This window comes from Desmodus rotundus, chromosome 4 (assembly GCF_022682495.2).
Source record: "Desmodus rotundus isolate HL8 chromosome 4, HLdesRot8A.1, whole genome shotgun sequence".
Classification (NCBI taxonomy): Eukaryota; Metazoa; Chordata; class Mammalia; order Chiroptera; family Phyllostomidae; genus Desmodus; species Desmodus rotundus.
Window position 1 is genome coordinate 74,867,052 of NC_071390.1, and position 27,361 is coordinate 74,894,412.

Sequence of the window (27,361 nt, forward strand, 5' to 3'; positions counted from 1 at the left end):
CAGTCTGGCACTCAGCAAGGGTAAGGTAGCCCCTGCTTCAAAGCTAAACAGCCCAGTCTCTACCAGAGTGTCCAACTCTTGTTCCCACAAGATGGGTTCTCTGTAGGTTCAATTTGTGCGTATTCAGCTGATACCTCTGCAGGAGTAAGCTCAGCAACCCTAGGCTCATAGGGATAGAACAAAAGAGTCTCTCATTGGGATGATACCAGCCCAGCCCACAGGAGGAGGCTAAACACTTTGTTCCAGTCCCAGACAATAGCCTCTGAAGCTCTCATACTTTGAATGTCCCTACTCTGAGCCACTCTCCTGTACTCCCATGGATATGTACCCAGAGAGGGTATCTTGAACTTGGCAGGGCTGATCCAAACTCTGTCCCATTGGGAGTGGTGTCCACGAGCTTGTGGGAGGGTGGGTGGGCACTTCTGTTCCTTCCTGGGGGTACTACAGGCTGAACTCTCAGGGGAGCTTAGATTTGCCTCTGCAAGGTAGCCACAGAGCTCAGCACTTGCCCAACTGACTCCTGGACAGAGCTTCCCTGAGAGACACAGTCTGAAAAATCTCAGCAACGTGTGGCTCTCTGTTCCTCCTGTGTTACTGAATCAAGTTGGATGGGGCTGAAGATCACCCCTGGGTAGTACTCTGATCTCTCTCATGCCACTGATCTCTACATGCCTGGTCTCAGCAGTGTAGAGACTAAATTCATAGCTTGCATGCGCTTTGAACTCAGCAGGACAGGGTAAAAGTCCCAGCCTTGCATGGCTCCTCTGTGCAGCCAAACTTAGCAGGATGGTACAAGTCAAGCGTCTCAACAGGTGATTGAGGAATACCAGCTGTGCACTGAAGGTGAAGGAGACTGACCCTTTTTCTCAAACCACGTACTTAGTCAGTGTTGGGTCTCTTCCAAAAGCCTCCCCAGAAAATACAGGGCCCCTTAAAGTCACTGCTGGGTATAGCCAGCAGACCCCTCTGCAGAACTTAAGTACAGCAGCATGGCCTCACCGGCAGTCAGAATTTGGACTGTGAACTTCCCAGGCTGGTGCTGTAACAATAGGGCATGCTTGTCCCTGGGAGGGAGCAATCTGATTCTCTCATGCAGACTGATTCCCCACTGATTCCCATCACCAGGTGCTATGCAGGCTCCTCTTCCCATCTCTGTTTCTCTGAGTTGGGGGTCCCTGCATGGGGTTGAGACCTCATGCTTCTAGGGAGAGGGAGTTTTGCAGCTGCAGTATCCCTCTGACTTCTCAGCCACCACTGCACCTGTGTGCAGGGGCTCTGCCTTTGTTTCATTCCTTCCTACCGTTCTTTATGTAGCTTTTTCTGTAATCCTTGGTTATAATAAATCAGATTAGCTAGCTTTCAGTTGGTTTTTCAGGTTGCTTGCTCTGTAATTTCACTGGTAACCTGGTTTGGGGCTAGGAGCAAGTGGGCATAGCTTCCACCTACTCTGCAGCCGTCTTAGAATCTCTATATGCTACTTCTTTGAACTACCTATGACTGTGTATGTACTGTATGTCTCTTTGAAATAGTATATAGGTGAATTTCACTTTTTCATCCAGTCTGACAATTTGTCTTTTTTATTTTTTTTAAGATTTTTAAATTTTATTTATTTTTAGAGAGAGGAGAAGTGGGGGATAAAGAGAGGGAGAGACACATTATTCAGTTGCCTCTCCCATGTGCCCCAATGAGTGATGGGGCCTGCACTGCAACCCAGGCATGTGCCCTGACTGGGAATTGAACTGGTGACTTTTCACTTTGCAGGATAATGACCAAGCAACTGAACCATGCTGGCTATTACCAGTCTGACAATTTGTCTTTTAATTGGTGTGTTTAGTTCATTTATGTTTCATTGATACAATTAAATTTTATGTAATTAAATGCATTATAATAAAATGTGAATGACATTGTGAAATATGTTTACTATCCTGTTTTCTGCCTTTTTTGATCCCATATGTTTTTTGTTCTTTTACTTCTTCATTTTATTTTGAGTTATTTGTGTAGTTTTTTGGCTTTGTTGCTAGGGATTCAATATGTATCTTAAACATCATAATCTATCTTGAATAGATCATATACAACTTCACTTTTAATGTGAAAACCATGTGGCAGTATAATTCTATTTACCTCACTAATGTCTTTGTGCTATTTTTGTTATATTATTGTTTTCCCCACCTATTTTTTTTTCTGACTGCTTTAAAGATTTTTTTTATCTTTGTGTTTCAGCAGTTTGATAAAATATACCTAGGTGAGGTCTCCAGTGTATTTATTCTGTTGGAATCCATCAAGCTTAGAGATGATGTTTTCATCAAATTTGCAAAATTTTATTCATTACCTCGAGATATTTTATTGCCTCTCTTCACTCTTTTTTATGACACCCTAATTACACATATATTAGGCTTCTTGATTTCATGTAAGAAAGCACTCACACTGTTTATTTCAATGCATTCTCTTTCTGTGCTTTAGTTTAGACAACATACATTACCCTATCTTGAAGTTCACCAATACCTCTTGTGGTGTCTATCAGTTGTTAAGCTCTTTTCAATGAAATTTAATTTCAAGTATTGTAATTTTCACCTTTAGGATTATCTTTGATTCCTTTCTAGTGTTTTAAAAATACACCTCCTGTTATCTATCTCCTTATCTTTTCCTGCAAATTCTTTCATCTTATCAATAATAGAGTTTTAAATTTTTGTCTGGTAATTCCATATCTGGGTCATCAGTGTGCTCGCTTCTACTAACTATTTTTCTGTTGATTATATATTATATTTTCTTGGTTATTCAGATGTTTTATAATTTTTTATTTTATCCCAAGCATTATATTTAGAAGAACACTTGAAATTGTGGTATAATATTTTGTTTTCTAGAGAATGCTTGCTTTTTCCATTCTTGCATTTAGGGTGAAAGCCAAATCATTGTCATTCCTCTCAGAATTAAATTGAACAGGAACTGATCCATATGTTTAATTAGGTTGAGTTCTTTTATGTGATGTCTGATCCACAATCTATCTTATGCTGCTTCTCCTGTGGTGACAATTTCTTTGATCTTGCCAGAATTTTAGCTGACAGGAGTTTGGACTTTAAATTTAAATGGTTTTGGTGCACATTTTGATTCAGTCCTGGCAGAACTTCAAAATACAGTTACCACAAGAACATGCAGTATGAAATTTCTTTGCTTTTTAGCTCCTCTTTTTTTATAGTTGTGTAACTGCCACCACAGTCAGGCTATTAATATAAAACATTTTGATTAGTTCCCAAATCTCCTTTGTAACCCTTTCCAGTTAATTTTCCTCTACCCTGGCTCTACACAATCACTGATCTATCACTATTGTTTCGCATTTCCAAGAATTTCATATAAATAAAATCAGATGGTATATAGCTTCCCACTTCTGATGTTTTTGAGATTTATCATTTTGTTCTATATTTCAGTAGTTGTTTCCTTTTATAGTGAAGAAGATTCCACTTCATGGCTCTCCCACAATTCATTTATTCTTTCACTAGTTAATAAACATTTGGGTTATTGGACCCAGTAGCTATTGTGGCTATTATAAATGAAATTTTTATGAACATTTGTGCATAAGTATTTATGAGGACATACGTTTTCATTAATCTTGGATAATTACTTTGAATAGGATCAGTGGGTTATATTTTAAGTATATACATTTAACTTTTTGAACAATTGCCAAGCCTTTTCCCAACATGAGAAAGTACCATTTTGTGTTCCTACCAGCTTTCTATGAAAGTTCCAGTAGCTCCATATTCTTATTAAAATTGATACTGTCAGCACTTTTAATTTTGACCATTGTTAATGGGTATGTAGTCCTCATTTTCTGCCACCTTCCAAGCAAATTTCAGATAGAGAATGGTTTGGTGAGAGAAAACTGGCTGGTTTGAGTGATTTGCTTTAGCAGTTTTTCTCATTCCAGTCTCTCTGTGAATCTAAATGGCTGTTAAAGGCCCAGCTGGTTTTTCTTCATCCTCTAAATTCTGCTTCTCAATGGCAGGCCTGCTTTTTGACTGCACACATTAGGCTAAGTGCTTTCCTCCCTTGGGCACACCCCTTTTAGGTACGGATAAGGCCTTGGCTCTTTGCTCATCTACAAGTGTTCTCTGGAATTTGATTCATCAAATTTTCCTTGTTAGATTGTTCTTAACTTCAATGTCTCTGGTTATATTTTGTTTGCTTTTTAGCCAGGGGGAGTGGGGTGGGAACAGTGGGAAGAGGGGATTACAGGAACTACTATAAAGGCCACATGGACAAAATCTAGGGGGAGGGTGGAGGTGGGGGAGGGAGGTGGGTTCAGCTGGGGTGGGGTGGAGGGATGGGGAGAAAAGGCATACAACTGTAATTGAATAACAATAAAAATTAAAAAACATTTTCCTTGTGTTCTTTCCTTTTCAGTATCCTCAAAGAAAAACATGATAATTGTTTTATATATTTTTTCTTTTAGGGATGTTAACACCGAAGTGATGGCCTCTCTGTCTTTTTACATCCTAATCATGAGTGGCATTTTTGCCTCGAGACCACCTTTAATGATCTTTTTAGAACTGCTGTGCAACAATATTTTTTTCTCTCATTGGCCTAATTGAGAAGTATAGCTACACAATTAGTGAAGAAGACTGGAAATTTATTATTACTGTTATTATTATTAGCTATGTACATTGCTATCCTAACAAAATAGAGGTCCTGCCAATAATATTTTGTTAGGGGTTTTAGCATTTATGCTCATCAGAGATAGTAGCCTGTAATTTCCTTTTTTTGTAATGTCTTTATCTGGCTTTAGAATTAGGGTAGTGCTGGCCTTGTAAAATAAACTTGGGAGCTTTCCCTCCTCTTGAATATTTTGAAGTACTTTGAAGAGGAGAAGTGTTAGCTCTTCTCGGAATGTTTGTTAAAATTCTCCTGTGAAGCCATCTGGTCCAGGGCTTTTTTTTGTTGGGTTTTTTTTTTTTTGATTACTGCTTCAGTGTCACTAAGTGTAATTTGTCTATTCAGATTCTTTGATTCTTCCTGATTTAGTTTAGGAAGATTGTATGTTTCTAGGAATTTATCTGTTTCATCCAGGTTGTCCAGTTTGTTGGCATATAGTTGTTCATAAGAATTTCTTACCATCCATTGAATTTATTTGATGTCATTTGTTATTTCTCCTCTTTCATTTCTGATTTTATTTATTTGGGTCCTCTCTCTTTTTTCTTGATGAAGATGGTTAAATGTGTGTCAATCTTGTTTATCTTTTCAAAGAACCAGCTCTTGGATTTTTTGATCTTTTGCATCTTTTTTAAAACTCTTTTCTTTTATTTCTTCTCTTATCCTAATTATTGCCATCTTTTTACTCACTTTAGGCTTTGTTTGTTGTTCTTTTTCAAGTTCTTTTAAGTGTAAAGTCAGTTGTTTATTTTGGATTGTTTTGTTTTCGTTTTAACTTGTTTCAAGGTATCTTTTGATTTGTTCCTGGATTTCATTGTTGACTCCTTCATTGTTTAATAACATGTTATTTAGCTTCCTTGTCTTTATATGTTTTTCAGTGTTCTTCTTATGACTGATTTCTAGTTTCATAGCATTGTAGTTAGAGAAGGTGCTTGATATGATTTCAGTCTTCTTAAATTTATTGAAACTTGTTTTGTATCAGAACATGTGGTCTATCCTAGAAAATGTTCCATGTGCACTTTAAAATCATGTATATTCTGCTGTTCTGAGATTAAATGTTCTGAAGATACCAATTACATCCATTTGATCTAGTGTGTTGTTTAAGGCCACTGTCCCCTTATTCATTTTATGTCTGTAAGATCTATGCATTTAAATCATTGGGGTATTAAAATCCCCTACTCTGACTGTTTCTGTCAATCTCTCCTAATGTCCATAAAGATTTGCTGTAAATATTTAGATGCTTCTGTGTTGGTTGCACAAATGTTTACTAGGGTTATATCCTCTTGTTGGATTGTTCCCTTTATCATTATGTAATGTCCTTCTGTGTCTCTTACTATAGACTAGGTTTTAAAGTTGATTTTGTCAGATATAATGCCCAGATTTGTCATATATTTTGTCCATATTATTTTCCCTTTTCATTTTCATGAAATATATTTCTCCATTCCTTTACTTTTAGTTTGTGTGTATCTATTGATCTGACGTGTGTCTCTTGGAGACAGCAAATATATGGGTATTGTTGTCTTATCAATTCAGAAACCCTATGTCTTTTGGTTGGAGTGTTTAAGCTATTTACATTTGAGGTGATTATTGATAGATACATATTTGTTGCCATTTGATTTTTAAACTATATTCTTTTGTTTTTCTTTTTCTTCTTCCCTCTTTAAAGCAAGCCCTTTAACATTTGTTGCCGTACTGGTTTGGTGTTAACAATCTCCTTTAGCTTTTTCTTGCATTGGAAGCTCTTTATTTTTCCTTCATTTTTAAATGGTAGCCTTTCTGGGTAAAGTAGCATTGGTTATAGGTCCTTACTTTTTATCACCTTGAATATTTCATGGTAATACCTTCTAGCCTGAAATATTTCTGTTGAAAAATCAGATGACAGTCTAATTGGAGCTCCCTTGTAGGTACCTGCTTTTCTCCTGCAGCATTTAGGACTCTCTCCTTGTCTTTATGTTTTTCCATTTTAATTATGATGTGTCTTGGTGTAGTCCTCTTGGGTCCATCTTGTTTGGGACTCTCCATACTTTTTTGGACTTGTGTATCTTTTTCTTTCACCAGAATAGGGAAGTTTTTGGTCATTATTTCTTCAAATAAGTTCTCAATTCCTTGCTCACTCTATTCTCTGTTATTCCCATGATGCAAATATTGTTATGCTTCATGGTGTACCAAAGGTTTCTTAAGCTGTTCTCATTCTTTTTAATTCTTTTTTCTTTTTGCTGCTCTGTTTGTGTGTTTTTCTATCTCTTCCAAATCACTGATTTGATTCTGCTTCATCTAACCTACTGTTTATTCCTTTCAGTGTATTATTTATTTCAGATATTGAATTCTTTATTTCTGACTATTCCTTTTTATTGTATTTTTTTTTCATGGTGCTGAGTATCCTTATAATCATTAATTTAAACTCTCTATCTGATAAATTGCTTGCCTCTGTTTCATTGTTATTCTTTTGGCATATTCTCCTGTTTTTACATTTGGAACCTGTTTTGTTTTGATTTGTTTTGGTCTTCCCATTTGGCTGCCTCCTTGTATTTATTTCTATATATTAGGTAGACCTGCAAAGGCTCTGGTGCAGCCCTTTGTCAGTCACTGCCTATGATATGCCCTGGCAACCTATTTTCAGCTATCAGTAATCCACAGTTTTTGGCTCCCTCTGTTGGGCCTGGGTGTGTGCAGAAAGAATGAAGCTGCACAACAAGGCCGACTTTTACCAACACATACCTGGGGGAGGGTCAGCTAATGTCTCAGGTCCTCCAGGGGTCTGTCTTACATATTAAACTTAATCACTGATATGATGTCAAGCTGAAGTCAGCAGCCCGGATTAAGCTCTACAGTGTGGGGCAGAGTAATTCTTTTGGGCAGGGGTATTGCTTCCCCTCAGGGAAATGACACTTGGAGGGGAGTGCTCTGCCTGAGAAAGATAGCCTCTGCAGTATGGGGAGTTTTTTACCACAGGGATCCTAGTGGCTATTCTTTCAGCTCTTTTCTTAGACCCACAGGCCACAGAGTCTCATTATCAACTGTCTCTAGTCTGCCATGACCTCCCTCTGCCAGAGCATAGGGTAAGTGGCTGCAAATGGAATTTTGTACATTGGCCCTTTAAAGAGGCTCTCTGTGTCTCTGGTATCTCTCCCCAGTGGCCAGAAATGCCACTGCTTTTCACAGTTGGATGCTATCTGGGTTCCTTTCCCAACTCTAGTGCTGGGTTCCTTTCCCAGGTTGGGGAGCTCAGCTGGGGGTTTCGACCCCACACTTCTCAGTGGAATCCCATGGCTGTTGAAATATCCTTCCAGAACTTCAGTGGACTACCCCCCCCCATTGGAACCTAGTCAGTCCTCTTGCGTCTCCTCCTCTTTTTCCACCAGTCAGTTGGTGAAGTGGTTTCTTCTGTCTGTCCTTGGTTATAAGGCTTCTGTCCAGTTAGTGTTCAGTTAGTTATTCAGAAAAATTTCTCTAAAATTTAGTTGTAATTCTAGATTGGTCCTCTGAGGAGGTTAGTGCAGCCTCCATTTACTCCTCTGCCTTGTTGGGTCTCCACATTGTAACACTTAATCTGGGACTATTATTTTCTCAAAGTTTTCCATTGACTGTTAAGTGAGGGTGAAAGACTACAGCTCTTGGAAAATATACCCTATAATCAGAAGTCATACTTAGCATTCATTTTTAACACAAAGAGATATTTATAATGTCTACACATAATGATTACTTTTTTGTGGCCACCGATAGCATTTCAGGAATTTAAGGCTGGGATGCTTAATTTTCTACAACTATGCCATTAATGAGCCACTCCTGCAATGTACTTCTACATTTTCTTTCTGGGAGAATTTGCTAGTATAGAATTTGGAGCACAGTTTCCTGTCTTATATGTTTGAATGAGTGTACTGTATTTTGCCATGTAAAATGTGCTCTCATGTATAATACACACCCATGTTTTTGGTCCAAACTTTCAGGGAAAAAATCTTTCATTTTACTTTTTAAAATTCAATTATTTATTTATTTATTTAGATACTTGTTTTTTTTTGTATTATAAAGGAATTTTAGCATTTACTTTTGAACATATTATGCTACAAAAATTTTTATATAAAAAATAATTGCAAAACACAAGAACAGGCACAAGGTTTATAATGCACACCCTTATTTTCCCACAAAAAAGTGTGCATTATACACAGCAAAATACGGTAAGTTACACACACAACATTATTTTCAAAACTAGTTAAATATACTAAAATACAGATGAATATACATATAGATTCTGAAATAAAAGCACCTTTCTGTTTTGTTATTTTCAAAGGTTGGGGATGATCTGAATTCATTCATGGTATGTTCACAGTTTGCAGCTCAGTTAGAGGAAGCAGTTAAAGAGGAACATCATGTATGTATTCACTGCAAACTGCTAAGAATAAAATATTGCCCACTATTTTAATAATTTAAAGTTAATAATATCAATAAAACAAAATTATGTAATTAATTATTATTAACAATAATTTTAGCAATACATTATTTAAAGAAAGTTATATTGGTTATTTGACTCAAATGTGATTATCTGGTTAGCATTATTAGCCTAGATACAATGCCTTAAGTAGTTATAAAGAGCATTAGAAAGTATTATTTATTTTTCTTCATTCCCAACATAGGCTTTAGATCTGTGAGTTTTCCTTTAAGTAAAGCATGGATTGGGTCATTCATATTTACATATGTAGTATCTATATTTTGTTGTGTTTTTTATAAGTTAATATTACTTACTTATGTTAAAAATGTATGTTAAAAGTAACATAATTAATGAAGATTAAAAATATGAAGACATGCAAAAAAGAGAAAATAGAAATTCCTATACATAAAATGTATACATAACATATCATAAAATGTATGTTAAAAAGTGTGTTAAATGTATGTTTATGTTTTAACATAAATGTATGTTAAAAGTAACAATTAATGAAGATTAAAAATATGAAGTCATGCAAAAAGAGAAAATAGAAACTCCTATAATTTTATTTCCCCAGGGTAACCAACTCTTCTAAATATATATTTGTTCACCTTCCCAGTTTTCCTTAGTTATATATACACACAGACACACACATATACATATTTCTTTAAAAATGAAATTATATTTTACATACTATTTGCTAATCACTTTTTATTTTCTGAGTTTTGAAAAATAACATGTTTTACATGATTATAAAAGTATTCCTGTGGAATATTTGGAAAAGTGAAAAAAGTAAAAGGGAAAAAGTTATATGTAATCTCACTCTAATATACAAGTATCATTGATATTATAGAATAAATTTTTAGAGTTTTGAAGTATATATATATGCACATATATGCATGTATACGTGTATATGCATTTATATGTACATTTATAGATACATTTTTTCAATCTTTATTGTGGTTTATTTATTTATAAAATAAACATAACATAAAATTAACCATTTTTAAGAATACAGTTCAGTGGTACTAAGTACATTTATATTATGCAAGCATCACTACCATTTATTAGAACTTTTCACCTTATGGAACTGAAACTCTGTACCTATTAAACAATATTGAACTCTCTATGACTTCCTCTTCCTGGACACCAGTAACCACCATTCTAATTTGTTACTATGAGTTTGGCTTTTTTCTTTTTAGGTTCCACGTATAAGTTAGATCATGCAATATTTGTTTTTCTGTTTCTGGCTTATTTCACTTAACATGTTTTCTGTATTTATTTATGTTGTCACAAAGGGCAAGATTTAATTTTTTATAACTGAGTAATATTCCATTGTATATACAAGATCTGTCTGGGAAAAGCCCAATCATTGTTAATATAACAAGAATTGTTTGTGTGACATCAGTGTAACCTGGCAGCCAAGGAGAGTGGGCTGGAATGCACATGTGTGGGCAAGGATGACTGTATTGTACTAGTCAGTGTTTGATGGCAGTGTTGAGTGAGCACAAGTACTGTGTGGCCATGCATTCAAAATGACTGAATGCATAGTGCAACAAATTTGTGTCAAATTTTGCATTAAGCTTGAGCATTCCTCTCCAGAAACTATATTCAGATGATTGAGAAGACTGCAGCTATGGGCAACTGGTGATTGGCAACTTCATTAAGACAATGAGCCCACTTATTGCATCACGTCTGGTGCAGAGTTTTTTGGTGAAACATCAAATCACCCAGGTGACTTAGACCTGCTACAGCCCAGACTTGGTGCCCTGTGACTTCTGGCTTTTCCCAAAACTAAAATCACCTTTGTAAGGGAAGAGATTTCAGACCATCAATAAGATTCAGGAAAATAATACAGGGCAGCTGATAGCGATTGAGAGAACTGTGTGAGGTTCCAAAGTACCTACTTTGAAGGAGACTGAGGTGTTATTGTTCTATATACAGTGTTTCTTGTATCTTGTATCTTCCTCAATAAATGTCTCTGTTTTTCATAGTATACTGCAGGATAATTTCTGGACAGACCTGATATTTACCATGCTTCTTTATCCATTCATCCATCAGTGGATACTTACATTGTTTCCATATCTTGGCTGTTGTGAATAATGCCGCAGTGACTGTGGGAGTGAAGAGAGATAACTCTTTGAAATACTGGTTTTGTTTACTTTGGATATACACCTGAAGTAGGATTGCTAGATCATATGGTTATTCTATCAATATTTCAAAATTTTTGAGGAACCTCCCTATGATTTTTCATAATGGCTGTACCAATTTATCAAAGGGTTCTTTCTACATGTTCTCACAGACACATTCTCTCGGTCTTTGATAATAACCATTCTAACAGGTGTGTTTTTTAATTGTTGTTCAAGTACAGTTTTCTTCCTTTCCCCTCCACCCCTCCTCACCACCCCATTATTCCCCACCTCCCTCCCCTGTTTCCACCTCCTCTTGTTATTGTCCATGTGTCCTTTATAATTGTTCCTGTAAACCCTTCACCCTTTTCCCCCATTATCCCCTCCCCTCTCCCCTCTGGTCACTGTTAGCCTGTTCTCAGTTTCAATGTCTTTGGCTATACTTTGCTTGCTTGTTCATTTTGTTGATTAGGTTCCTGTTAAAGGTGAGATCACATGGTATTTGTTTCTCACTGCCTGGCTTATTTCACTTAGCATAATGTTCTCCAGTTCCATCCATGCTGTCACAAAGGGTAGGAGCTCCTTCTTTCTGCTGCATAGAATTCCATTGTGTAAATGTACCATAGTTTATTGATTCATTCATTTACTGAATGGTACTTAGGTTGCTCAGGGCATTTTATTTAATTTTTTTAAAATCACTTTTATTTTTCGATTACAGTTGACACACATTATTATATTAATTTTAGGTGTACACCTCACTGATTAGGCATTATATAATTTACTAATTGATCATCCAGATGAATCTCACACCCATGTGACACCATAGGTAGTTATTGGAATATTATTGATTATATTCCCTAGGCTGTACTTCCCATCCCCCTGACTAGTCTTCCCCCCAACCCCTGCCATCCCCACCTCCCTCCCCTGTTTCCACTCCCCCTTGTTTTTGTCCCTGTGTCCTTTATAGTTGTTCCTGTAAACCCTTCACCCTTTCCCCCCTATTATCCCCTCCCATCTCCTCTCTGGTTACTGTCAGTTTGTACTTAATTTCAATGTCTCTGGTTATATTTTGCTTGCTTATTTGTTTTCATGATTAGGTTCCACAGTTAAAGGTGAGATCATATGATATTTGTCTTTCACCCCCTGGCTCATTTCACTTTAGCATAATGCTCTCCAGTTCCATCCATGCTGTCACAAAGGGTAGGAGCTAACAGGTGTGGTTTTGATTTGTAATTCCCTGATGATTACTGATGTTGAGCAACTTTTTATGTACCTCTTGGCCATCTGTATGTCTTTTTTGGAAAACATTTTATTTGTCCTATTCTTTGCCCATTGTAATCAGGTTATTTATTTATTTATTTTCTTGCTATGGAATTGTATGACTTTCTTATATGTTGTGAATATTAATCTCTTATAAATATATGGTTTGTGAATATTTTCTTCCAATCAATAGATAGCCTTTTCTATTTTGTTGAATGTTTCATGTATTGTACAGTATCTTTTTAGTGTGATGTAGTCTCATTTGCTTATTTTTCCCTTTTGTAAAAATTTATTTTATTGTTTATGCTATTACAGTTGTCCCCACCTTTTGTTATGCCTGGACTTTTGGTGTCATTTTAAAAAAATCGTTGCCAAAATCAGTGTCCTAAAGCTTGTCCTTTATGTTTTCTTTCAGGAGTGCATTAGGATTAGATCTTACATGTTGGTCATGGATTCATTCTCAGTCAATTTTTGTACATATTGTAATGGGAGATTCCATCTTTATTCTTTTGCATGTGGATATCCAGTTTTCCTAGTACTCCTCATTGAAGAGTTCTTTGCCATTTTGTTTTCTTGATACCCTTGTCAAAAATCATTTTTCTATATGTGCAAGAGTTTATTTCTGAGTTCTCAATTCTGTTTAATTGTTCTATGTATGTATCTTCTTAATTATTGTTTTAATTTTTATTTTAAAAATAGATATAATTAATATATGATACTGTATTAGTTTAATTGTATTTTTTTAATCCTCACCCCAGGACATGTTCATTGGTTTTAGAGAGAGAGGACAGGAGAGACAGAGAACGAGAAGCATCAGTTGGTTGTCTCTACCCTCTGCCAGGGGAGCAAACCTACAACCTACATATATGTCCTGACCTGGAATTGAAGCAGCAGTCTTTTGGTGTATAGGATGGTGCTCCAACCAACAGAGCCACACTAGCCAGGGCAATATGTATCTATCTTTGTGCCAGCACAATACTGTCTTAATTACTGTTGCTGTTGTATATTTTAAAATCAGGAAGTTTGAGGCCTCCAACTTTCTTTTTCTTTTTCAAGATTGTTTTAGCTGGTTATATTTTGTTTGCTTTTTTCTTTTGTTGATTATGTTCCAGTTAAAGGTGAGATCATATGGTATTTGTCCCTCACTGCCTGGCTTATTTCACTTAGCATAATGCTCTCCACTTCCATCCATGCTGTCACAAAGGGTATAAGCTGCTTCTTTCTCTCTGCTGCATAGAATTCCATTGTGTAAATGTACCATAGTTTTTGATCCACTCATTTGCTAACAGGCACTTAGGTTGCTTCCAGTACTTGGCTATTGTAAATTGTGCTGCTATGAACATTGGGGTGCATAGGTTCTTTTGGATAGGTGTTTCAGGGTTCTTAGGGTAACTCCCAGCAGCAGAATTGCTGGGTGAAAAGACAATTCCATTTTTAGTTTTCTGAGGAAATTCCATAGTGTTTTCCACTGTGGCCGCACCAGTCTGCATTCCCACCAACAGTGCACTAGGGTTCCCTTTTCTCCACTAACTCTCTAATACCTGTTGTTTGTTGATTTGTTTATGATGGCCATTCTGACTGGTGTGAGGTGGTACCTCACTGTAGTTTTAATTTGCATCTCTCTGATGGCTAGTGATGCTGAGCATCTTTTCATATGTCTCTGGGCCCTCTGTATGTCTTCCTTGGAGAAGTGTCTGTTCTTGTCCTTTGCCCATTTCTTAATTGGGTTGTTTGTCTTCCTGGAGTGGACCTGTGTGAGTTCTTTATATATTTCAGAGATCAGGCCCTTGTCTGAGGTATCATTGGGAAATATGTTTTCCCATACTGTTGGTTCTCTTTTCATTTTAATGCTGTTTCTTAGCCATGCAGAACCTTTTTATTTTGATAAGATCCCATTTGTTTATTCTTTCCTTTATATCCCTTGCTCTAGGGGACATATCGGTGAAAATATTGCTCCATGGGGTATCTGAGATTTTCCTCCCTATGTATTCCTGTAGGACTTTTATGGTGTCACAACTTATATTTGAGATTTTTAAGTACCTTGAATTTATTTTTGTGTATGGTGTAACTTGGTCATCGAGTTTCATTTTTTTTGCATGTAGCTGTCCAGCTCTCCCAATACCGTTTGTTGAAGAGGCTATGTTTACTCTATTTTATGCCTCTGACTCATTTGTCCAATATTAATTGAGCATAGAGACTTGGATTTATTTCTGGGCTCTCTGTTCTTTTTCATTGGTCTTTGTGTCTATTCTTATGCCAGTACCATACTGTTTTGATTATAATAGCATTGTAATATAGTTTTATATCAGGTATTGTGATCCCTCCTACTTTGTTCTTCTTTCTAAAATGCTGTGGCTATTCAAGGTTGTTTGTGGTTCCATATAAATTTTTGAAATGTATAATGTTTATCTGTCAAATATGACATTGGTATTTCACCTCTTTGGTAAGGTTGTTCCTAGGTATTTTGTTTTTCTTGTTGCTATAGCACATGGGATTTTTTTTCCTGATTTCTGATTCTGAACTTTCATTGTTGGTGTATAAAAATGCCTTTGATTGCTGAATATTGACTTCGAACCCTGCTGTTTTGCCAAAATCACTTATTAGGTCAAGTAGTTTTTTGGTGGAGTCTCTACAGTTTTCTATGTACACTATCATATCATCTACAAACAGTGACCGTTTTACTTCCTATTTTGCAATTTGGATGCCTTTTATTTGTCTTTCTTGTCTGATCACTGTGGCTAGCAGGCTCGATGAAGCAGAGGATAGAATTAGCAAACTGGAGGAAAAGGTAGAAAAAAAAACACCCAAAATGAGCAAGAAAAGGAAAAGAGGCTCAGAAAGAATGAAGAGGGATTAAGGGAAATGCAGGACAACATGAAACGTAATAATATCTGTATAATAGGGATACCAGAAGGAGAGGAAGAAGAGCAAGGGATAGAAAACTGGTTTGAAAGAGTAATGATGGAAATTTCCCTAATCTGATGAGAGAAAAAGTCACACAAATCCAGGAAACACAGAGAGTCCCAATCAAGAGGAACCCAAAGAGGCCCACTGCAAGACACATCATAATTAAACTGGCAAAATTCCAAGACAAAGAGAGGATCTTAAAGGCAGCAAGGGAGAAACAGGAAGTAACATACAAGGGAGCCCCAATAAGGTTAGTAACTGACTTCTCAATGGAAACGCTCCAAGCCAGAAGAGAATGGCAAAAAATATTCCAAGTAATGAGAACCAGAGGCCTGCAACCAAGACTACTTTACCCAGCAAGGCTCTCAATCAAGATAGAAGGCCAAATAAGGAGTTTCCCAGACAAAAGAAGTCTAAAAGAATACATTTCCACCAAACCAGCTCTGCAAGAGATGCTAAAGGGACTGCTGTAAGGGAAGGAAGGAAAAGGGAAAGAGAGAGGAACACAGGTAGGAAAAAATGGCACTGAATAACTACCTGTCAATAATAACCTTAAACGTAAATGGATTAAATGATCCAATCAAAAGACATAGAATAGCTGAATGGATAAGAAAGCATGACCCACACATATGCCGCCTACAAGAGACCCATGTCAGGACAAAAGACCTACACAGACTGAAAGTGAAGGGCTAGAAAAAAATTTTCCAAGTGAATGGACAGGAAAAAAAAGCAGGAGTGGCAATACTCATATCAGAGAAAATAGTCTTCAAGAAAAGGGTGATAAAGAGAGACCCAGATGGTCACTTCATAATACTCACAGGAAGAATCCACCAAGAAGCCATAAACATTATAAATATATATGCACCCAACATAAGAGCACCCAAATACATAAAGAAAATCTTGGAGGACTTCAAAAAAGAGTCAGGAGCATAAAATGGAGCAAAAATAGCCTCTTCAATAAATGGTGTTAGGCGATCTTGACAGCTACGTGTCAAAAAATGAGAGTTGATCACCAACTTACACCATACACAAAAATAAATTCAAGGTGGATAAAAGACTTAAATATAAGTCATTACACCATAAAAGTCCTAGAGGGAAATATAAGCTGTAAAAGCTCAGACATTCCACACAGCAACATCCTCATAGACATGTCCCCTAAAGCAAGGGACATAAAGGAAAGAATAAACAAATGAGACCTCATCAAAATAAAAAGCTTCTGCATGGCCAAGGAAAACAGCATTAAAATGTAAAGAGAACCAACAGTATGGGAAAACATATTTGCCAATGATACCTCAGACAAGGGTCTGATGTCTAAAATATATAAAGAACTCACATGGCTCCACTCTAAGAAGACAAACAACACAATTAAAAAATGGGCAAAGGACTTGAACAGACACTTTCCCAAGGAAGACATACAGAGGGCCCAAAGACATATGAAAAGATGCTCAGCATCACTAGCCATCAGAGAGATGCAAATTAAAACCACAATGAAGTACCATCTCACACTGGTGACAGTGGCCAACATAAACAGATCAACAAACAAATGTTGGAGAGGAAGCGGAGAAAGGGGAACCCTAGTACATTGTTGGTGGGAATGCAGACTGGTGCGGCCACAGTGGAAAACACCTTGGAATTTCCTCAGAAAACTAAAATTGGAACTGCCTTTTCACCCAGCAATTCTGCTGCTGCAAAAGAACCTATGCACCCCAATGTTCATAACAGCACAATTTACAATAGCCAAGTACTGGAAACACCCTAAGTGCCCGTTAGCAAATGAATGGATCAAAACCTATGGTACATTTACACAATGGAATTCTATGCAGCGGGGAGATAGAAGGAGCTTATACCCTTTGTGACAGCATGGATGGAAGTAGAGAGCATTATGCTCAGTGAAATAAGCCAGGTGGTGAGGGACAAATACCATATGATCTCACCTTTAACTGGAACACAATCAACAAAAGAAAAAAGCAGACAAAATATAACCAGAGACACTGAAGTTAAGAACAATCTAACAATAACCACAGGGTAGGTGGGTAGGGACAGTGGGGAGAAGGGTTTTCAGGAACTTGCATAAAGGACACATAGACAAAACGAAGGGGGAGGGTTGAAGCAGGGTAGGGTGTTCGGTTTTTCTTTGGTGGGTTTAGGTGTGGTGAGAAAATTCAGACAAGTATAAATGAATAACAATAAAACAATTTTTGCAAAGATGGGTAAAAGAGTTAAATATAAGTTGCAACATCAGGAAATTCCCAGATGATTACATATGCACGAAAATCTCAGGTATTCCATATAGCAGTATTTTCATGGATATGTCTCCTAGAATAAGAGACATAAGGGAGAGAATAAACAAGAGGGAGTGCAGCAAATTAAAAAGCTTCTGCATGGTTAAAGAATACATCAGAATGAAAAGGGATCCAACAGTATGGGAAAATATATTTGCAAATGATACCTCAGGCAAGGGTTTGATCTCCAAAACATATAAAGAACTCACATGATTCCACACTAGGAAGACAAACAATCTAATTCAAAAATGGGCAAAGCATCTGAACTTACACTTCACCAAGGATGTCATACAGAGGAGCAAGAGACATATGAAAAGATGCTCAGCATCACTAGCCATAAGAGAGATGCAAATTAAAACTACAATGAAATACCACTTCACCCCAGTCAGAATAGCCATCATAAATAAGTGAACAAGAAGTGATGGTCAGGTGGTAGAGAAAAGGGAACACTAGTACACTGTTGGTGGGAATGTAGACTGGTGCAATCACTGTGGAAAACAGTATGGAATGTCCTCATAAAATTAAAAATGGAGCTACCTTTTAACCCAGCAATCCACTGTTGTTATTATACCCTAAGAATGCTGAAATATGAATTCAAAAGAACTGAAGCACTCCCATGTTCATACCATTACAATTTATATTAGGCAAGTGTTTGAAGCAACCTAAGTGCTCATCAGTAAATGAGTGGATCAAAATCCATGGTATATTTACACAATGGAATATTTACACACTGGAGAAAGGATCTCCTATCCTTTGCAACAGCATGGATGGTCTGGATAGCATGATGATAAGTGAAATACACGTGCTGGTGAAAGAGAAATATTTGTAAGTGGAATGATCTCACCTATAAGTGGAACCTAATCAACAATACAAACAAAGCAAGGAAAATATAACCGGAGACATTGAAATAAAGAACAAATTGACAGCAACCAGAGGGGATAGGGGAGACAATAACAGAGGAAAAGGGGAAGGGTCCTCAAGGAACATGTATAAAGGACACATGGACAAAGCCAAATGGGGGTAGCATGGAGGGTGGGGTGGGGTGAAGTGGTGGGGGGAAAATGGAGACAACTGTACTTGAACAACAATAAAAGAGGAACATTTTTAAAAACAAAACAAAAAAAAGAAGATGGGCTAGGTATCACAGTTGGGTGCACTAGGAAGTGGGTTCAGGTCCCACCTACCTTGCTGCCATCTTTTGTACCCCCCCCCCCAAAAGGTGTTTTTTTGTTGTTTGAGTGTAGTTTTGGCTAGTCAGGATATATTTCATATATAACCAAAGGTTCTACTTACAATTTAAGTTGACTGATATTTTTTTATTGTTGGTGCTATTACAGATGTAGCCCCATTCCTCCCCTCCTTTACCCATCTCCACTCAGTCCTCTACCCCAGCCTTTATCATAGTGTTCTCTGTGTTCATGGGCTATGCATACAGGGCTGATCTCTTCTAATCCCCTTCTTTCCCCTGAAACTTGTCAGTCTGTTCCCTGTATCCATGCCTCTGGTTTTATTTTGTTCATCAGTGTATTTTGTTCATTAGATTCCACATATGAGTGAGATCATGTGATATTTGTCTTTTTCTCTTACTGGTTTATTTTGCTTAGCATAATAATCTCCAAGCTCACCCATGCTGTCACAGAGGATAAGAGTTTCTTTTTTATCCACCCATCTACCAGTTGGCACTTGGGCTGTTTCCAGGTCTTGGCTATTTTAAATAATGGTGCTGTGGACATAGGGATGTATATATTTTTTCTGATCTAATCTATTTTTAGTCCAGTTGACCTGTCTTAAACTGTTTTAAATAGGTGATTATTATGTTACTTGTTATATAGGTATTCCTAAATGTTATGTCTTCATTGTGGAATGCTGTTTGGTTTAATATTTATTTTGGTTTTGCAGTTGCAACTTCTACTTCCTTTTTTTTCCTGTATTTTTAAAATTGTTATTCAGTTACTGTTGTCCCTGTTTTTCCCCCATTACTTCCTCCTGTCCTACCCACCCCCACCTCCCACATTCAATCCTCTCCCAATCCCTGTTGTCTTTGTCCATGAGTCCTTTATACATGTTCCTTAATGACCCTTCCCTGTCTTTCTCCCATTGTCCCCCTTCCCGCTCCCCTCTGGTTACTGTCAGTTTGTTCTTTATTTCCATGTCTCTGGTTCTAATTTGCTCACTTGTTTATCCATGCTTGCCTATACATGCTATCATGAAGGGTATGGTAAATATGTATTTATCATTTTATTTTGAATCACTGCATTTAAAGTGTGTCTTTTGTGTATGTATGTATGTGTGTATATATATATATCTCACAACATTCATTGCTTTATGAATCAATTTGAAAATTATTTTCTTTTAATATGTAGTTTATGCCCATATTGATATGCATGATTCTCAAATGTTAACATGCAAAGGAATCAAGTGGAGGGCTAGTTAATACATATATTGATGACCCTACTCTCAAAGTTTTTGATGTAGTGGGCTGAAGTGAGACCTGAGAATCTGCATTATTAACAAATCTGGTTGTTTATGTCATGGGATTATTACACTTTTTGAACCATTGGTCTAGAGTTAGTGTTACAGAAGGAAAAGTTTAGACTAGCCTGATTTTTATGTTAAGTAATTTTTTTCTTTCTGAATGCATGTAGTAATATTTTTATTTAATAATTTATTTCAAAACTTTTATCTAGATGTGATAGGACTTTCTCGTGCCAAGTGTAATCATTTTAACATTAAATTTTCTAAGTAGTAAATATTGAATTTTGAACTATGTGATTGGTTTTTGTATATTTAGTTTCTCTCACAGGCTCCTGTATCAGATCTTTGCATTTTCTGTTAAAAATATCAAATAGCAGTATAATATTTTATTTTTTGATTATTAGACCCTTTACCAGAGCAAAGTTGTATTGAAGAAGTAATGTTTGGTAAGATAATGCTTTTCATTATTGTACTTTCTGCTATATGAAAAAGTAATGCTTATAAGAGGAATTTAAATTTTATTTCTTACTTATATTAAGAAAATCTATGAAATTATATATGTAAATTATTTTGGGGTCTCTGTTGATATAGACCTATAGAGATGGAAAATTTGTTCTTCTAGAACTAAGTTGTTTATGCAAGATGTACTAAAACTTACCTGTAAATTTTTAAATTATAATTTTATTTTAATCAATTTTACATTTTTGTGGTTGTAAATTATAAGAGACCTGAATTAAATATTTTAATCATAGACATTATAAAAAATTTTATTTTAAAATGTTTAATTAAATCTTTATTTTACAGATTTTGGAATCTCTTTTTAAGGTATGTTCAAAATATTGCAGTTTAAATGTACTGAAATTTAATACAGAAGAAAATGTAAATAAGATGTTTCTAAGTTTTGAGGAAGTAAAAAGAAGTCCCAAAATTGCTACTAAATATATTTAAAAATTTTATGTTACAGTTGTATGTTATATCATCCCCATCCTGAACCCTATGATAGATGATATTTGATTCAGAAGTAGTATTTGATGTATGAAAATTCTCTCTCTCTCTGTCATACACCCCCCCACACATGAACACACATGTGTACTCTTTTACTTTACTTCAGAAATTGAACTTGTCAATAACTTACTTTTCTGTTCCTTTTTCTTTTCTCCAAAATAGTGGTTTCAGCGACAGGTTAATCAGTTGGAAGAGGTAAATATAACATTTTTAATTGTTAATTAAAATAATATTTCTTCTCATTTGCAAACCAATTTGAAGCATGTTAAAATTTTTTAAATAACCATTGGTTATAATTCTGATTTAGATAGAGAAGGAATGAATAGATAGAACACAAGTGTCTCAGTTGTTTATATAGTACATTCCTGTGTATATCTGGTATACTCTGATTTTGGCACATTGTTTCATGTAAAATTGAACAATAGAAACTTTATTATTCTCTCCTAATTTGCATAAAAGAACAAGTGACAAGAGAAAAGAACAAGTGAATTATCAACTTAAAAATTATCCTATATTTTATTTAATTTTAATTTAATTTAATTTTATTGTTGTTCAGTTATAGTTGTCTGCATTTTCTCCCCACCCCTCTACCCCACCCCAGCCAAACCACCGCCCTCCCCTGCTTCTACCCTCATCCTTGGTTTTGTCCATGTGTCCTTTATAGTAGTTCCTGAAAACCCTTCTCCCCATTGTCCCTCCCCCCCTCCCCTCTGGTTATTGTTAGATTGTTCTTAACTTCAATGTCTCGGGTTATATTTTGTTTGCTTTTTTCTTCTGCTGATTATGTTCCAGATAAAGGTGAGATTATATGGTATTTGTCCCTCACCGCCTGGCTTATTTCACTTAGCATAATGCTTTGCAGTTCCATCCATGCTGTTGCAAAGGGTATAAGCTCCTTCTTTCTCTCTGCTGCATAGAATTCCATTGTGTAAATGTACCACAGTTTTTGGATCCAATCATTTGCTGATGGGCACTTAGGTTGATTCCAGTACTTGGCTATTGTAAATTGTGCTGCTATGAACATTGGGGTGTATAGATTCTTATGGATTGGTGTTTCAGGGCTCTTACAGTATAATCCCAACATCGGAATTTCTGGGTCAAAGGGCAGTTCCATTTTCAGTATTCTGAGGAAATTCCATAGTGTTTTCCACAGTGGCTGCACCAGTCTGCATTCCCACCAACAGTGCACTAGGGTTCCCTTTTCTCCGCATCCTCTCCAACATTTGTTTGTGGATTTGTTTATGTTGGCCATTCTGACCAGTGTGAGATGATTCCTCATTGTGGTTTTAATTTGCATCTCTCTAATGGCTAGTGATGCTAAGCATCTTTTCATATGTCTCTGGGCCCTCTGTATGTCTTCCTTGGGAAAGTGTCTGTTCAAGTCCTTTGCCCATTTTTTAATTGGGTTGTTTGTCTTCTTAGAGTGGACTCATGTGAGTTCTTTATATATATTAGACATCAGACCTTTGTCTGAGTTATCATTGGCAAATATGTTTTCGTATACTGTTAGTTCTCTTCATTTTAATGCTGTTTTCTTTAGCCATGCAGAAACTTTTTATTTTGATGAGGTCCCATTTGTTTACTTTTTCCTTTATGTCCCTTGCTGTGGGGGACACATCTGTGAAGATGTTGCTGCATGGAATGTCTGAGATTTTCCTGCCAGTGTTTTCCTCTAGGACTTTTATGGTGTTACGACTTATATTTAAGTCTTTTACCCACCTTGGATTTATTTTTCTATATGGTATAAGTTGGTGATTGAGTTTCATTTTTTGCACATAGCTGCCTAGATCTCCCAACACCATCTGTTGAAGAGGCTATTTTTGCTTCATTTTATGCTCCTGCCTCCTTTGTCAAATATTAATTGACCATAAAGACTTGGGCTTATTTCTGGGCTCTCTGTTCTGTTCCATTAGTCTATGTGCCTGTTTTTATGCCAGTACCAGGCTGTTTTGACTACAGTGGCCCTGTAATACAGTTTAACGTCAGGTATTGTGATCCCTCCTGCTTTGTTCTTCTTTCTCAAAATTGCTGCAGCTACTCGGGGTCGTTTATGGTTCCATATAAATTTCTGAAGTATTTGTTCTATATCTGTGAAAGAAGTCATAGGTACTTTAATAGGGATTGCATCGAATCTATAAATCGCTTTGGGTAGTATGGCCACTTTGATGATGTTAATTCTTCCAATCCATGAACATGGTACATACTTCCATTGTTTGTGTCTTCCTCAATTTGTTTCTTCAGTGTTGTGTAGTTTTCTGAGTACAGGTCTTTTCCTTCCTTGGTTAGGTTTATTCCTAGGTATTTTATTTTTCTTGTTGCTATATCAAATGGGATTTTTTTTCCTAATTTCTGTTTCTGATGTTTCATTGTTGTTATCTCCGGGGGCTTTAATCCAGCACCCCTGTCCGCCACAGATGAAGAATAAGTCTACCAAGACATGATCTGCTTGGGGAGGAGAGGTGGCTGATCTCTCAAAGGAGAAGGGCCCAGAGCCTTTCTCTCCATGGGCTTTTATTAGGTTCATTCGCATAGGAATACAGATAAAGCTCATCAATCATTGCCAGGCAGTAAGGGTTAAACAATACATGATTTACAGAGAACTTTGAGGGCTTATTCTGAGTTACAGCCAATTAGTTAGAGGGCCATAAAACTTTAAGCGCCAGACTCATCTCAGGTCTGGAGCCTTATCTTTTAAACTGAGGGTACAAATTAAGTAGGTTTCACAGGAATGTATGCATTTTTCTTAGGCCTGATTCCCCAGGGAATCCGCCCCTCCCAGCACAGGACTGCACTGCCCTCTGTTATTGCTTCAGGCTTAAGTCAGGCAAGGGAAGTAAGGCAGCCAAGAGATTAGGAGACTTCTTGCAGACAGAATGAGGACTCAGGCTATTTCAAAGCCGAGGGGCGAGGGTCCATCACCCCCTGTTTCCACAGCCCCCCAAGTCCTTCCCTGCGAGCTTATCCCTGGTGACCAGAGCCTGTCTTAGGTTGATCCTCCCTTGAGGATTCTTACCCGTCATTGGCTAACTGGTCAAGCTCAGGGCCAAGCAGAGTGAAGTGGGCAGAGGTGGCACACCTCTCAGGGAGATAAGCTTTGTCTCCTTTGTGACTTATGGTCCCAACTCTGACTCAGCTTTAACGATAGGGGATTACAGCCTCTGAAACCAGGCAGGACAGTTCCCAACATTGGTATACAAGAATGCCTTTGATTTCTGAGTATTGACTTTGTATCCAGGTGTTTTGCCAAATTCATTTATTAGGTCGAATAGTTTTTTGGTGGAGTCTATAGGATTTTCCATGTACACTATCATGTCATCTGCAAACAATGACAGTTTCATTTCCTCCTTTCCAATTTGGTTGCCTTTTATTTCTTTTTCTTGTCTGATTGCTGTGGTTAGGACTTCCAAAACTATGTTGAAAAGGAGTGGTGAGAGAAGGCATCCTTGTCTTGTTCCTGATCTTAGTGGGAAAGCTCTTAACTTTTTGTCCATTGAGTATGATGTTGGCTGTAGGTCTCTCATATATGGCCTTTATTATGTTGAGGAATGCTCCCTCTATTCCCACTTTGTTGAGAGTTGTTATCATAAATGAATGCTGTACCTTATCAAATGCTTTTTCTGCATCTATTGATATGATCATGTGGTTTTTTTGTCTTTGCTTTTGTTTATGTGGTGTATTATGTTTATTGATTTGCGAATATTGTACCATCCTTGCATCCCTGGGATGAATCCCACTTGATCATGGTGTATGATCTTTTTAATGTATTGCTGGATGCGGTTAGGAAAATAATTCTTGAACTAGAAATTTCTATCCTTTAAATTATTATTTTAAATAGTGCTATGGCCACAACTTGATATTAAGACCATTAGTTCATTTATTCCTCTACCTTCTTGCAGTCTTTTTACTCATCTATCTTTTCCGCTTGGAGTGTATATACTTGGTAACAGTGAATTTCATAGCTTCTGAATCTCCTTTGACTCTTAACTTTTTGTTGTTGTACTTGTCTAACAAAACACAACCCTGGATTAATGCAATTTTTATTTACTCTTTGGGCTTAGCTGTGAAGCATGGCCGAAGAAAGTGACATACACAATTACTCCAAGTATAGGTGGGCAGTTCTACTGCATCTGAAATTAATTTCAACCCTTTTCACCCATCATCTCAAATTCATCCATTTTGCCCTATTTTAATTTTCACTTTCACTCAGTCACTTGAAATACTTGAATTACAAGGCACCATTTAAAACTCCTCCAGTTCCTGCCTCAAAAAAACCCAAAACAACCCAAAAACCAACCAACCATATTTACATCCATACTCATTCTATCTTCCTTTCCTCTTGTTAATCAGAGTTCATTGCTTTCCTTCCTAACTAAAACTCATTCTTTTACCTCTGTTTGGATCTCATCTTGAGTTCTGAAGAAAATTGATCAAACATTCTCTCTTTTAAAACTTATTGTTATTTTTTACACTATTACAGATGTCCCTATTTTATCCCCCTTTGTCCACCTCCACACAGCCACTGCCACCCCATCCCTCTGGCTATCACCACACAGGTGTATGTGTATCTATGCATTATGCATATATGTTCTTTGACTGATCCCTTCACCATTTTTCATCCAGTCACCCCAAACCCTGCTCCTCTGAAATCTGTCATACTGTCCCATGTATCTATCCCTGTGTTTCTATTTTGTTCATCAGTTTATTTAAGTCCATTAGATTCCATGTATAAGTGATACCAAATTGTATTTGTCTTTCTCTGAATGACTTATCTCACTTAGCATAATAATCTCAACATCCATCCATGGTGTCTCAAATGGTAAGTTTTCCTTCTTTTTTACAGCTACATAGTATTCCATTGTGTAAATGTACTACAGCATTTTTATCCACTCATCTACTGAGGGGAACTTGGGCTGTTTACTGATTTTGGCTACTGTAAATGATGCTGCTATGCACATAAGAGTGTGTATATGCTTGGAAATGGTGTTTTGGGATTCTTGGATGTATTCACAGAGATGAGATTGCTGGGTTACAAGGCAGTTCCATTTATAATGTTTTGAGGAAATTCCATACTGCTTTCCACAGTGGTTGCCAACAATCTGCATTCCCACCAACAGTGCTCGAGGTTTCCCTTTCCTCCACATCCTCTCTAGTGCTTGTTATTTGTGGACTTATTAATGTTAGCCATTCTGACAGGTGTGAAGTGGTATCTCATTGCGGTTTTAATTTGCATTTTTCTGATTATTAGTGATGTTGAGCATCTTTTCATACCAAAATATATAAAGAACTAACACGACTCTACTCCAGGAAGATAAACAACCCAATTAAAAAATGGGCAAAGGACTTGAACAGACAATTCTCCAAGGAAGACATACAGAGGGCCCAGAGACATATGAAAAGATGCTCAGCATCACTAGCCATCAGAGAGATGCAAATTAAAACCACAATGAGGTACCATCTCACACCAGTCAGAGTAGCCAACATAAACAGATCAACAAACAAATGTTGGAGAGGAAGCGGAGAAAGGGGAACCCTAGTGCACTGTTGGTGGGAATGCAGACTGGTGAGGCCACTGTGTAAAACAGTATGGAATTTCCTCAGAAAACTAAAAATGGAACTGCCTTTTGACCCAGCAATTCTGCTGCTGGGATTATACCCTAAGAACCCTGAAACACCAATCCAAAAGAACCTATGCACCCCAATGTTCATAGCAGCACAATTTACAATAGCCAAGTACTGGAAGCAACCTAAGTGCCCATCAGTAAATGAGTGGATCAAAAAAACATGGTACATTTACACAATGGAATTCTATGCAGCAGAGAGAAAGAAGGAGCTTATACCCTTTGCAACAGCTTGGATGGAACTGGAGAGCATTATGCTAAGTGAAATAAGCCAGGCGGTGAGGTACAAATACCATATGATCTCACCTTTAACTGGAACACAATCAGCAGAAGAAAAAAGCAAACAAAATAGAACCAGAGACGTTGAAGTTAAGGAGACTCTAACAATAGCCAGAGGGGAGTGGGGAGGGGACAGTGGGGAGAGGGTTTTACAGGAACTACTCTAAAGGACACATGGACAAAAGCAAGGGGGAGGGTGGTGGTGGGGGAGGGAGGTGGGTTTGGCTGGGGTGGGCTGGAGGGATGGGGAGAAAATGCAGACAACTGTAATTGAATAACAATAAAAATTGAAAAAAAAAACAAATTGGTTGCCTTTAATTTCTTCTTGTCTGATTGCTTTGCATA

General features: G+C 37.0%; 1 protein-coding gene across 1 annotated transcript in view; it reads left to right on the forward strand.

Annotated features, from left to right (window-relative positions):
- The window catches only part of CCDC7 (coiled-coil domain containing 7), a 208,687-nt gene that overhangs the window by 19,318 nt on the left and 162,008 nt on the right, over positions 1-27,361 (forward strand). Inside the window, exons 3-5 of the mRNA XM_053923457.1 lie at positions 8,930-9,010; positions 20,919-20,939; positions 21,282-21,314. Coding sequence (XP_053779432.1) covers positions 8,930-9,010; positions 20,919-20,939; positions 21,282-21,314 — 135 coding nt within the window. The remainder of the gene's footprint in view (positions 1-8,929; positions 9,011-20,918; positions 20,940-21,281; positions 21,315-27,361) is intronic.